The sequence below is a fragment of the Oreochromis aureus genome, linkage group 14, assembly GCF_013358895.1.
Source record: "Oreochromis aureus strain Israel breed Guangdong linkage group 14, ZZ_aureus, whole genome shotgun sequence".
NCBI classification, from domain to species: Eukaryota; Metazoa; Chordata; class Actinopteri; order Cichliformes; family Cichlidae; genus Oreochromis; species Oreochromis aureus.
The window spans coordinates 12,414,715-12,428,037 of record NC_052955.1 but is presented as its reverse complement, the minus strand read 5'-3'; the positions used below and the strand labels follow the sequence as shown (position 1 = coordinate 12,428,037).

The 13,323-nt window shown below is 42.5% G+C and overlaps 1 protein-coding gene across 1 annotated transcript in view; it reads right to left on the bottom strand.

The window, feature by feature from the left end:
• The window catches only part of traf4a (tnf receptor-associated factor 4a), a 36,709-nt gene that overhangs the window by 4,014 nt on the left and 19,372 nt on the right, over positions 1-13,323 (bottom strand). Inside the window, exons 2-6 of the mRNA XM_031731700.2 lie at positions 6,836-6,887; positions 3,312-3,416; positions 3,057-3,218; positions 1,268-1,429; positions 132-287 (exon numbers count right to left, since the gene is read on the bottom strand). Of these exons, the coding sequence (XP_031587560.2) occupies positions 132-287; positions 1,268-1,429; positions 3,057-3,218; positions 3,312-3,416; positions 6,836-6,887 (637 nt within the window). The remainder of the gene's footprint in view (positions 1-131; positions 288-1,267; positions 1,430-3,056; positions 3,219-3,311; positions 3,417-6,835; positions 6,888-13,323) is intronic.

Here is a 13,323-nt window from a genome sequence, read left to right as displayed (position 1 = left end):
AGTGCATGTCTGAGAAGAAGAAAGGCAATACTTTGGACACATTTACCAAGGACCAGAAGTTTTACTTCTTGGACAACAAAGACAAAACACTTGGCAAGTCTTCTCTTAAGGCCAAATGATGCAGGTCTTACCCTGTGTTTGCACCCGGCATCTTTAAAGGGGCAGAGAACGAGGGCGCTACCGCAGTTGTCCTTCATATGGTTAGCCAGGTCCTCTCGGGCAATGTTGGGTGTGCCGCATTGGTTTGGGCACTGGACAGGAAAGCGAGGGCAGTGGTACTGATGGTTCTGCAGAGGACAGACAGCATGACCAGTAAGAACACAGACTGCACACCAAGGCTCAGATTAATAACTGTACTGGCGAAAAGAAGCCCTTGAAAGTACCCCCCAAAAATACACTTGGGTTTAAAAATGAGGCTACAGACATAGAAAGCATGAATTTATTTTTGTTTTAGCTTCAAAGAAAAGAAAAGAAAATGAAGCTATTTGCTATAGTAAATACATTATGGTTTGAGATCTACGGCTGAATAAACCAGGGAAACAAGGGGATCTGGTTAATTGTGATTAACATTTTTATCCATTTTTGATGTTTTATAGATGTTGGCTGATCATTTCATCAACTGATTTCATTAAAACCAGTCTATAAAATGTTTTCCATATCTTCATGTGAAGTATTAGATTGCATATTATTGTAAATTAGTGTATGTTTTCATGGTAAAAACAGCAGCTGTTTTGAGATACCCCATTTTAGACTAGATGGTGACATGAGGAAGCAGGATAACACCTATCTTTGTAAACCAATTAAATGAGCAATACTGAGAAAAACTCTGAATATCACGTGACAACGGAAAAAGCTCTTCAACTCTAGTGCGTGCTGCGACCAAGATTGGATTATTACATCTTGGCCAGTCACATGGGGGAGGGGAGGGTGACACTGACTGCTCTGCCTCTGGCCAGATGTGTGCAGCAGGAGGTGCCTTCCCCATACAAAACCCCAGAAAGAAAAAACAGCAGCTTCACACTAAAATCCAGCTGCCACAAGAGAGAGACACCATGAATGGCAACACCCTTCAGCTACAGCAGGTTTTCTCTTTGCCATCGGGCTCCAATAGGCTGAATTACAGACAGAAGATAAAATGTGTCTCTGCACTTTATCTTGCCAAACATAATTATTTCACTAATAAAAAGTAAATAAATTAAAAAAAGAAATTGAGGAGCGTTTTGGGGAAAATCACAGCATCTGGTCATAAACTTAATGTGAAACAGACCTGGATTGTGTCGAAGACGAACTCCTTGCCGCAGTACTTGCAGGGCTGCGTGCGTTTGGGGCACTCGGCCATGCTGTGTTGGGACAGCAGGCGACGCATCATCCTCGCCCCGCACTTGTTCTCGCAGTAAACGCTCTCTTGAGGACATACGCCCTGGTGATTCTGGAATGAGAAAAATAAAAAATTAGATCGGGGTTATGACATAAATCTATGATTCAGATATGGAGGTGTGCATACTTGATGGTGTCTTTGATTTAAACTGGATTTTAATTAACAAAATAATGCTGTTAAAATTGGGTTATACTGAATGTTATTGCAGCAATGAACACACCTGCATCCATGCATAGCTACTCTATTCAGTAGCGAATCATAGGGATCTAACTGGAGCTTAATCTAATAACAAAATGTTCACTAATTATATCTAATGGTGTCCAGCACAGAAAGCAAAACCTTTATTTACCCATTTTATATTGCTAGATTTGTGAGGCAATTTAGTTCCATGTATTACCACTGGGAATACTTTTTCAGTAACCACAGGGTATGTAGAAGGTTAAACTTAATTAATTTAATAAAAATAAAAACTGTATATTTAGTTTAAAAAATGACCCAAATAAAACAATCTTCCATTTAAACATTAAAAAAAAAAAAAAAATCAAATCAAATTAAAGTGTTTCTGCCACTGAACATTTGTTTTGGCATTTTGTGAACTTTCAAAACGTAAAATTTCACGTTACACATTTCATAATTTTGACTGTTATTACCAACTTTAACTGGTAGGAACAAGCTTTTGCTTCTAATGGGGATAAACTCATTAAATTGTTAAAAATATTGTTTATTAACACCACATTGTAGTGAATTGTTAGCTTAAATGCATGGCTAACAGTTGTTAGCTAAGAGAATTCATAAACAAAATAACAAACTATATTTAATTTACTGTACAAAAACTGAAATTAGCTAGCTATAAATATAAACCTATTGTTTAATTTAAATATATAGATAATAGTTGCTAGCTAATAACTACACTATAGTAGAGATAAACAATTTAAGCTGTTAGCTAAACTGTAGCTGTAAAATAGCAATGAAATGGAATAGCTTCAAGAAGCTAACAAATGGGTAAAATAGAATTATAGATAAATAGATCATAGTTAATAAATGACAAGTTGAATGCAGTTGCTAAGAGTTAATGGTAACCTTGAGCTAACATTAAACAATGTGAGAAACAGTGTTAATGAAGGAGTCGAGTCCAAGGCTGCAGGGGTAAGATATTTAGTTATTTTATAGATATAACCAACTTTGTAGAAGCTTTAACAACCTATTTTTTTTGTCTTGTGAATAAATGAATCTTAGTACTACTGTTAATCTCAGCACATCCATATAAATACTTAAATTAGATATTAGGATTATTGGTAAAGGTCAAAAGTGTATTAATGTTCCTGTAATATTGGGCAAAGGGGAAAGCAGAGTAAACAGAGGAGGGGCAGGCTGGCAGTAATGACAGAGGTGCTAGTGAGAAGCCTGAATTACTTCAGCTGTGGAAAACACTTTCAGCATGAAAGACACGGTTATATATTCTTTCTTTCTGCCAACACACGTGTTATTTCAAAATAGACCTAGACTCTCTGAGGGCTCTGACACACGCGCATTCACTTTTCCCGCTGCTTTTAACAAAGACACCTTTTATATAACCATGGAAATCATGTGTCACATGAAGTTGTTTACAATGAGAGAGAAACCATAATAAAAATGATTTTATTTTATTTTTTTTTTTTAAAAGGTGTGAAGTGCTTACCTCATAGGCTTCGCCGGTGAACTCGCTGCCACAAAACTCACACTTGACCTTGCGCTTGGGGCAGTCGTGCTGCAGGTGGTCGGGCAAGTCGCGGCGCGTCAGCTTGACTGAGCAGCGATTGGGGCAGGGTATCACATTGAAGGCGCAGGTGGAGAAGTGGCCCTGAGAGACACACAACAGGTCATCAGAATCACCCCACATGCTGGGTGCAGCAGCGGAGGAAGGAGGCATGTATCAGAGGGCATCGCTTCTTACCTGCAGCTGCTTCATCTGGCCAGTCCAGCGACAGCCCTCCTCGCTGTGGATGCATCGGATGGGCAGAGCCAGGATCTGCTGCTCTAGCTCTGGGTCTGGGTAGATCTAAACAAGAAAAGCAGGAGTAGGTCGGTGTAGCAGATTCCAGGATGTGTCCCCACTGGTTAAATGCATCTGGCTTTGACAAGTTTTTGCTACATTTTTAAGCTTTGTCATTACTTTGAGGTTAAGAAATATGGGATAAATGAGACACGGGTTAAGTGAATAATGGGAAATCATAAACCAGAATACAGACACTCAGTGGCTGCTCACAGTTGCACACACTGGAGATTTATATTGCAAAAAGGGTAAATGCAGCCCTCATCAGACTGCAGCACAGTGACTCAAGCCAAGCACTGCAGTGATAATGAGTAAGTCTGTGGTTTTATGGGACCTCTGAGAGAGTCAGAGAGGGGAGAGAAGAGGAAAAGATTTATTTATTCTTGGTCACAGAGCGATAGGGATGAGTCAGTTTTCTGCCCAAACACCCCAAATCCTTCCCTACAGTACGCTGTCCAGAGGATTTACGGCTCTTTCGCCGCATCTCCATCCCTTGTGCTGTCACACGAAGCACGGGCAGAGCACTGATCAAACAAGAAAAGCCACTTCCTCAAAATGTCACAACAGCCCTCCGAACAAATAACGGCTCCCAGAAAGTGCCCGACTACGCTCACGTGTCTCTGCCATCGCCAGCAAGTTAAAAATTCATTTGGAAAATGATTTGCAATGAAACCCTCGTCGTTTCTCTCATTGTTTGCAGCAGCTTTGTTAGGAGATAGACGCCTTTTCAAGTGTTTTAAAGTATATCTCTGAAGTGAAATGACATCCATAAAAAGCAACTCCATTTACACTGAAGGAGCGGGTGATATTTCAGTGCCATAATCACATTCTCTGAGGAGAAACAAAGAGCAGAAAAAAGTCCTCTAAAGCACACTGAAACACTCTCTCATTGTTACAGTCTTGGAATTTGCAGGGGGACGGCAATAATGACCTTTTAATAAGTTAGTCGCAGGCAGATCGGGGGGGGGTTAAGCTCTTTGGAGCTCCAAGTTGGGGGTTTATTCTGTCTGCTGCAGCAATTGTTGGCCACGCAGTGCTGCTACAGCAGAAACAGTGCAATCCTTTAATGACTGCAACACTGTTGTTCTGTGGGAGCGAGGTTGTGTTTGTGCATGTTTTCGAAGGACAGTGTTCAGCGAGCGTTACAACAACCCTGACAGGGACCACCAGGATGGGGTAATTTACAGGCGACTGGGAGCCTTGGCAAATAACAGCGTCTGACAGGTGTGCCATGAGCACATCCTTCCCGTGGGGAGTCCCTGCTATTACAGGCGCCTTCATCGCTCTGAGCACAGCATGCAGACCTGCACTGCTGCCCCGCTGAGCCTGCTGCAGCTCGAGGTTAAACCCTGATAATTTCCTTCATTTTTTTAATGAGTTTTAAGGTCACAAAAATCACCTTATTCTTCACCGCCTGACGGTATCAGCTTTCATTAAATCTGAACGATGATGAACTTCTATTGAGTGCAGCCGTCTTTTTACTTTTTCCAGCGGCTTTGATTGGACGGGCTTTGTGCACACAGGACAAGATCATAAAGAGTAAAGCTAACAAACTGCATGGGAGACTTAACTGAAGCCTAACGCTGCACTGAAAAGGAGATGATCCTTTCCTGCCCCTTATCCTTGTCTTCCAGTCTCTCATTTTGCAGTGGGGGTGTGGGTGTGTGAGAGCCAGCCGCTGACTCTGAATACAGTTAGTCATTATCTTTTCCCCCTGAGCACAATCTGATTAACTGCATTTAGTGTTCAGCTGAAATTTCTTCTGGACATAAAGAGATGTATTAAAAGAGGCGAGGGTGGGGTGGTACTAGTTTTAATAGATTTTCCACTGACTCTCAGTTAAAACAAGGATTCGCAAACTTACTTTCAGAAATTCAGCTTTTATCACACCATTGTAAAGTCAAAGCCATCATCCTAAAGCTGTTTTTTTGATAATTTGCATTTACATCTGGATTCATGACTCCATCTTTATCTAATCTTTGTACTCGTCAGACATCTGATTTGCATTCGTTCCTATTCAGGCCAGTGTAGTCCAGTTTATTTACATCCTGAAGCAGATGAATGCAAACAAAACAAAAATGCTACAAAGCTAGTATTTTAATTATTCTAGCATCTAGTGGCATGTTGTCACATTGATCATCTCCAGTCTCATCTGTACTCTGTGTTTAGTGCTTTGAGCAAATGCTAGCGTAATAAATTTCTCAACCACAGTGGTGATCACAGTTAATAGATCTGCTTAAATTCTGGATGCTAACGTGGTAGAATTGCTTTACAAATGGTCGATTCTTTGATCTGGTGCACATCAGCTTGGTCGCACAAGCATTTTAGCACACCGATGTTACCTCACTGTGAGCTGTAGCATGGCTATTATCACCTTTGGCCTTGCCAAATGGAACTCTTTGAAAACTTCCAGTGTACAGACATCCAGAAACAAGGCGAAACTGAGTTTTGACAGGTTCTGTTAAGTGTTTTGTTTAACTTAGGTAATGTTGTTCAGTTTGCACATGGCACAAAGGTCTGATGCAAATTATAAGTGGTGGAGGTTTCAGGAACATCTTTTATGCTGTCCATGTCTCAAAGCAAGTCATTCCCCATCGACTTTTGGCAGAGGGTATTTTTGGTCGCTCCCTTATTTCCCGAAGGAGGTCATTGCAGTGGATGGATCCACACCTTTTATGTGACACAGATTTTATACCAGGTGCCATTTTTTTACATAACCATCCCATTTATCCAGACTCGGGACCAGCACTTGGACTACCATATGCCTCCCTGAGCCTGGGTTTGCGTCTGCCCCTGGGATCGGAACCATGCAAACCAAATGCATTAACCACTACATTATGGGGTCATTTGTTCTCGATAGACTCCCATGTTAAAATACCCCACTTCACATCAATTCAAACAGGTTTACAACCTAGAACTAAATACATTTGACCTCTATGGATATTTTACTCCTTCATACCAACTAAACAGGGTCTGTTTTTTCAGATCCTGCAGTAAGGGGTGTAGCTGCTTTGATTGACAGAAGTGTAACCACTCAGTGTTTGTTAGGCCACAGCTGCTAATTGGAGTCAGTGAAGTGAACCACTCAGCTGCGTTTGTGGTGTTATTGCCTTTTGGAGCATTTTCAATGGAAATTATCGGGACTTGCTTTTTGGTATAGCCCGTCCAAGATATATCTACTAATTAGCATTAATTAGCAACTCCAAGCTCTCATCTAAAATATGCTAATTTGCCCCTCAAAAACAAACAAACCAAAAAAAACATGGCAGCGGACAAAACAAATGTTGAGGCTTCCAAATGTGGTGGGTTTGGTTCATGTTGTTACCGTGCTGATTTTTCAACTAAGGAGGGAAAAATGTGCTTTTAAAAATACTCCTGCTTGTGTGAGTTTGGCTTTAGTTTGGGATTAGGAGCGTCAGTCGTACCTTGGCATAGTCTAACGGCAGCTGATCCTCCGGACACTTGAAGACACCCTCACTGCAACAAAAAAAAAAACAGAAACAAAGAAAAGTTTAGTATTGGATGAAAAGAAGACAGAGAAAACAAGTTTAAAAGCATCTCAGCAAAAAAAAAAAAATCGGACATTTTAAAACCACACTGACCCTCGGACAGAGCTAAAAGGCTCTTCTATAATAGTCTGAAAGAGCAGCGTTGCTCTGCCCTTAGTGCTTCTCTGTCTCTTCACATACACTTTAAATCTGAGAAGCTGATCACGCTGCGTGACGCACTCTCATGCAGCACAGTGATGTCAGATCTGTGAGCTGCTGACTTTAATGACATTGGCTCTTCTGTGTTTGACCCCTCAGAGGACACGTCTGCACAGATTTTTATGACTGCAGAGGACAAAACTACACTGTAGCGCTTCATCTGTTTTTCTCTAAAACATAAAGAAATGATTGTGAACCCCACTGTTTAGCTTCTTTTTCCATTTCTCTTTTTGCTCTTATACCACAGCCGACATAACAAAGTTCTTGTTTTAACAGGCTTCAGTTTTTCTCAGTATACAAACTGAACCTCGCCTTCATGCTCGAGGCTCATCCTCGGGACGATTAGCTGATCTGCTCGTAACAGTGAGAGGACTATTTTCTGCATTTTCCCCCTGCAGTAGTAAAACCCAAAATAAGACTTGAACACCCGCTTTACTACATACCCCCTGTGCAGTTTTTGTGGCGCCACAGAAGTGCATTCAGCAGCCCGTTTAAGGTCCAAATGAGTGAGTGCCATGGCTCATTAGGGCAGCCGTCGCCCAAACTCCCAGCCCTGATGTTGTCATAAAATATTCACACTTCTAAATAATAGAGGCAGCAGCCACTAGGGGTGAGCTGCTATACAGCGCCGAGGCTCACAGCTGCACAGCAGACACTTCTACACACACAAACTTAAACAGACACACACAAAAAAGAGGCAATCATGGCTCATCTCCTGAGATTTTAACCATGTTATGATTGTCTGGAGCCTCCCTGTTATTTTTGAGTCACACATGTTATCATTGAAAGTCAGGCCATTTAAAAGATGTCACCTTATGAATCTGCTCATGATAAACATGATCACACGATCATGCTCAGGCTTCACACTGCGTTAACCGCTTGTTTTTCTACTCTTTTCTCTGTGTGTTGTCAAAAAGAGGTGACCTCCGTAAGTACACACGTGCCCCTCCTACCTGCTATGTAAACCTTGTATTTGTGAAGGCCAGCCAATCAGACCACAGCTTAAAACAGCAAATTTCTCACATATGAAAAAAGTGAAGGGGTCAGGATGAAATGATTTATTTAACTGTAATTTATGCAAAGCTACTGTAGCTGAAGCTAATATTAAAAATACAGAGCCGGAAATCACTATAACTGGTCCTAATTTCAGCAGTGGTTTTGCCTAAAACTATTTAGAAAACAAAAAGGCACAGGAAATGTGTTTTGCACAAAAGCCCTGAAGCTTCATCTGACCTGTGCAGAAGCCTCTCATAACCCCGACCATGGCCACATTATGCTTAAACTAATTAAGGGACAATAGTATGCAAACAGTAAGTGTATGCCTTTTGGTGCTTTAATTTGCTTGGCAGTGTCACCTGACTGCAGCTCCCAGAGGCACAGGGACATGTGACAGGGGGGGGGGGAGTGCATGTGCACTTCACCCCCCGTCTAACCAGCTGCTGTGAAACCAGAGAGTGAGCAGCAAAGAGAGGGGGGGGAGCAGAGGTTAGGCCTGAGATGGAGGGAGGGTTGATGAAAAAAAAAGGGGGGAGGTTAATGCATGACGAGACAGCAGTAATTCTCTTCCATTAGGGTCACTGTGTCAGCAGGGAGCTGGAGACCAATTAACAAACCCACAACGGGCTGTAAAAGGAGGTCAATCGATTGGAGGCTTCGAGAGCCCAGTCAGCATCTCGTGTGGTGTGAAATCATTTACAGTATTCGTGGCCATCGCGGATTTAGAAAGCGCTGCCTGTCCCACAACTGTAAAGCGAGAGGAGATGGGAGGCGACAGGCTCTCCGCTCTGGACAGGGGGTGATGTAGGCGCAGGCAAGGGTGGTGGGGGTTTACAGCCCGAGGCCCCATCCAACTCGGGCCACGCATCTGACACACAGAGAGTCAGACAGGCGAAAAGAGCCTAGTCACAGACTGTCAGGATAATTCCTTCCCCGGTCACAGAGAAGCTCCCACAGCTCCCACACATTCATGTGTTCGGCCCCACGAGCAATAACGCTGCCCGACTCTCTCGGGTCGCTCTCGAATCGAACTCGCTGTCGCTCCGTGACAGCACATTAGCGGTGAACAGTGGGGTTGATGTGAGACATAGCTCCGGTTCAATTCATCCATCTTCTCTGCCAAACAATTTCTTTGGCTAGCGAGAGCTTTCTAGAAGAAATGAAATATAAGGTTGTGGGTACAGTACAGAATACTCTGCTACAGGACTGCTTCAAGCGACATGTTTACTACAGCAAATGATTATCTGGATATTGATACAAATTAGTTTTTAAGCATTTATCTAAGAGCACAATGAAGAAAAGACCGGAAAACTGGTAGAAAGATCAATGAAAGTTGAGCGGGTTCTTATATAGTGCATTTCTACTCAATTGGAACACTCCAACTGCTCCAGGATCAAACTACCAACCTCCAGGTTAGCAGTTGACCTGCTCTACCTCCTAAGCTATAGCCACCCTATCTAAGGTGAGATTTGAACCTGGGACTCTCCATTATCCTTGTGATACGTCCTGCTCAATCCAGTGAGCCAAAAAAGCAAAAAATGTTTTTTCTAAATGCTTGATGGTTCCAAATGTGTACAATTTTTTATTCAAACAATTTTCTCTTGTATAGTTACAAGCACTACTTTGTACAGATGTTCAATCCAACAAACAAAGCGATCTGAGGACGTCACCATGGGCTGTGGGGAATTGTGCACTTCTACTGGACCTTGACATTTTATAGCACTTTACACAGTAAGCAATTAGCAGATCAGTAGTAAAAAACATTGCACAGGACAGCCGCAGCCTGACAAAAGCTACTATAGGGTAAACATTACTATTACGCAAAGCCTGGAGGATAAACTTGAACTGTGCATGTGGGAACTCGCACCCCACAAACTTCTTTTGAAACAAGTTCGTAATAAATGTGCATAACAGTCTAGATGCTGGTAAACAGCGTTTCGGGGCTGTGTCGGAGAGTCACGGGGGAGCCGCTTAAGAGCGTATAGCATACAGTTTAACACAATCACTTCATTAAAATTTTATCTCCTCCTTCTGTCCACTCAGCTGCTCTCAGGCATTCTTAATATCACCTTAAATTCACTGGCAGGCGACACCGTCACATCGTGTTAGGAGGTAGAAAACACATTCCCCCCCACACCAGGTGAAATACACCCACCCACCAATCAGCCCTTAAATCCCTCTTCCCTCTAATTGCCCTCTCTTTCTCTCTCTCTCTCTTCCCCCCGTGTCCTTAAATCTTTTCAGGCCCAGATTAAACAGTCGTTCATTCATCCAGCTGATACCACGAGGACAGCCGTCACAACATGCTTCGTCACTCTGCGCGCAACTCCTGACAGGCAGACGGTGAGGAGTACAAATCCCTCAGGTTTAATCTCACCGGCGCAGAGCAGAGGGGTGTTTTTCCAAGAGACAGCGACCGGCCTGCAGGCCACACAGAGAGAACATGTTGGTGACAGTCTGCCTCAGAGTAACCTTGAAGCCTGCTCTGTATTGACTAAGAGAGAAACTCCTAAACAAACCCTTCTGTGTTTGCCATTGTGGCAGGCAAGGTCTGTCGAGACGCACAAAACAAACTAAATCAAAAGCACGAGAGCTTCGGAGAGCGCCAGTCTGTGGCACATTAACTCTCTGAGCAGACTTTTGTTATTGAGTCAGATAGCTTCGGGAGCCTTGACTGAACTGCCCACTTATCTCCCGCCGGAGCTTGCTGCCAGCTTTTATGTTCATCCTTATGCTAAACCCTTTTGTCTTTTCAAGATATAACCAGGATTAACTTTAATATGCACAAACAAAACCTTAAATTCCACCAGTGCGCTGCATGAAGGCTTTGGGTCTCACAGCTGAAACTCTTCTCGTTTCCTCTCAGGAAGTTGAGGGAAAACAAGACCTTTGTTTTATCTCATCTAAAGTTACGATAATCCCACAAATCCATCTGGTTTTGGGTTTATGTGTGCAAGAAGTCAGGACTTCCTTCGTCTGAATCTTGTATTTTGAACAATAATGAGTACAGACTTCATAGAGACATCACAGAGTGCGTGAGTTTTATGGTTCAACTTCATTTAAATGATCTCTTTTTTTTGAAAGTTTGGGATACTTACTTACAAAACAAAACATGTACCTCGAGTTTCACACTGTACTTTCTAATATTTTTTTTGTTTTCTGATGCTTCAGTTGCAGGATTAGGGTTTAAAATCACAATCAATCTTTCACAATACAGAAAAACACCTTTTCAATAACCATTAACTAATGTGAGAAGATCCGTTTCAGCTCTCGTCTCCCACTCTGCTCCAATTGTTCAGCAGGCCTGACCAAAATGTGCCACCGGTACTCGATGAGTCACTCTGTGAGTAGAGGCGCAACCCTCTGCCGGTTGCTAACAAAGCCCCAGAGTTCAACCGCACGACCAAAACTGCAAGCGAGGCAGCAGCATTCTTCGTTTCCAGGGTGTGTCAAACTATATGTGAGGCGGGCATTGCGCTTACGTGTAGAAGTAATGAGGATACGTACGAGAACGTAATAAGGAAAAGATTAGAGGCAAATCATTTTAGCCTGGGTTTTTTCTTTCCTGTGGGGGGGAAACAAAACAATCTAGCATGGACTTTGGACTCTGCATCCAACAAACTATATAAAAATAGAAGTGCTAGCAGATTAAAGGAAAGGAAAAACCTCCAAAACGCAAAATACAGGCAAAGATTGGACTGTACTAGAACTTCTCAGCCATTTTTACACGTGGACTCCAGTGCTGAGCCTTTTTATAGGTTACATGTGAAAATGCAAATATCCCTGCACAAAGTCTGCGTGATATCCGAGCGTGGAGGAGGGAATAGTCTGGAGAATTCATAGCAAGCGAGTGCCTCCTCCAAGTTTTACCCGTGAACTTCCCCTCACCCAAAGCAAACAGACTATTTCCAGGAATTAGAACAGGAAGGACAACTACCTGTTGTTCGTTACATGTGGGCAAGAGCAACTTGGGACGCTGCCAGGACCCGATAGTTGTCATCACAATATATGGAAAGCAGAAATCTACACACGCAAGACTATCAGGGAAATTGCAAGTGTGACAGCTACTACCAGTTTAATGAGAACTTCACACAGAGAAAGCCAACCGTTTTTCCAGAGATTTAACAGTTTGTTCTTATGTTTTTCCAGCTGTTTCTGAAGCTGTCTGACCACAAACCACAATTCGTTGTAATGTCTTCCAAATGAGAGTGGAGGAGCAGCTTTGCAACAGAGTTTTTAGAACAATGGGATCAACATAAAATACAAAAACCAACGACAGTCAAAGGTTACACTGACATCCTTCTGCACACCACAAACTCAAAGGTTACAATTAGTATTGTTAGTGCTGCAGCTCAGAGGCCTTCCTGAAAACATCCTGCCTCTAGCCGGGTGCTCTGTCCCTCTGCCTCACGATTAGCTGCGCATCCCCTGAATAAGCCGGGTGATGTTTCCACCTGTGGAACCTGATAGATTTCGCCCACAGCTCATTTGGCTTTCCGCCGAGCTCTCTGCGGCCCTCTCAAAGAGGAGGAGCAGCTCCTACTTTCACAGAGCGCGATGACACACCGGCCCACAGGTGGATTGACGGCTCCTTTGCAGACTTTCTGTGTGGCATATCCACACATGAATGACGCTGTGACAGCTGCTTGTGTAGCGCTTAATTCCTACAGGATAAGCTGTCCATACCTGTGGTTTGTTGGAGATTATATCGTGCATAAGCCCTCTGACGTTTCTGGAAGGCAAAGCTATTGACTACTAGGAAGCACGGTGACCTTTTCACATAGTATAGCAATGATTAAAAGAGGTTGGCACTGAAACGTCTTGGTGTAGAAAATTTATTTAAACTAAGGCTGTAGAACATAAGTGTGAAATGACTATATAAAATAACTACTTCACTAAAATCAAAAACCCACACATTTTTTTGTTTACAATTTGTAAATGTGAAAGTGTTTTGTTTTTTTCTTTCATTTGACATTTTCAGGTTTTGGACTCTTTTCTGCCTGATAAATAAAGGATTTCAAAGAAAAATAGCAGCAGATTGACTCAATTTTTGTAGAGAAAAACTAAACTAAACTAAACTGGATACCAAACGGTAAAATCTAACATTTTACACAAATAGCATATAGTTTTGTCTGCATCTCTATTGCTGTCCTTCAGTCTGTTACGCAGTGGACGTTTTAGTGTCCAACTCATAATGCTGCTATTTTTGT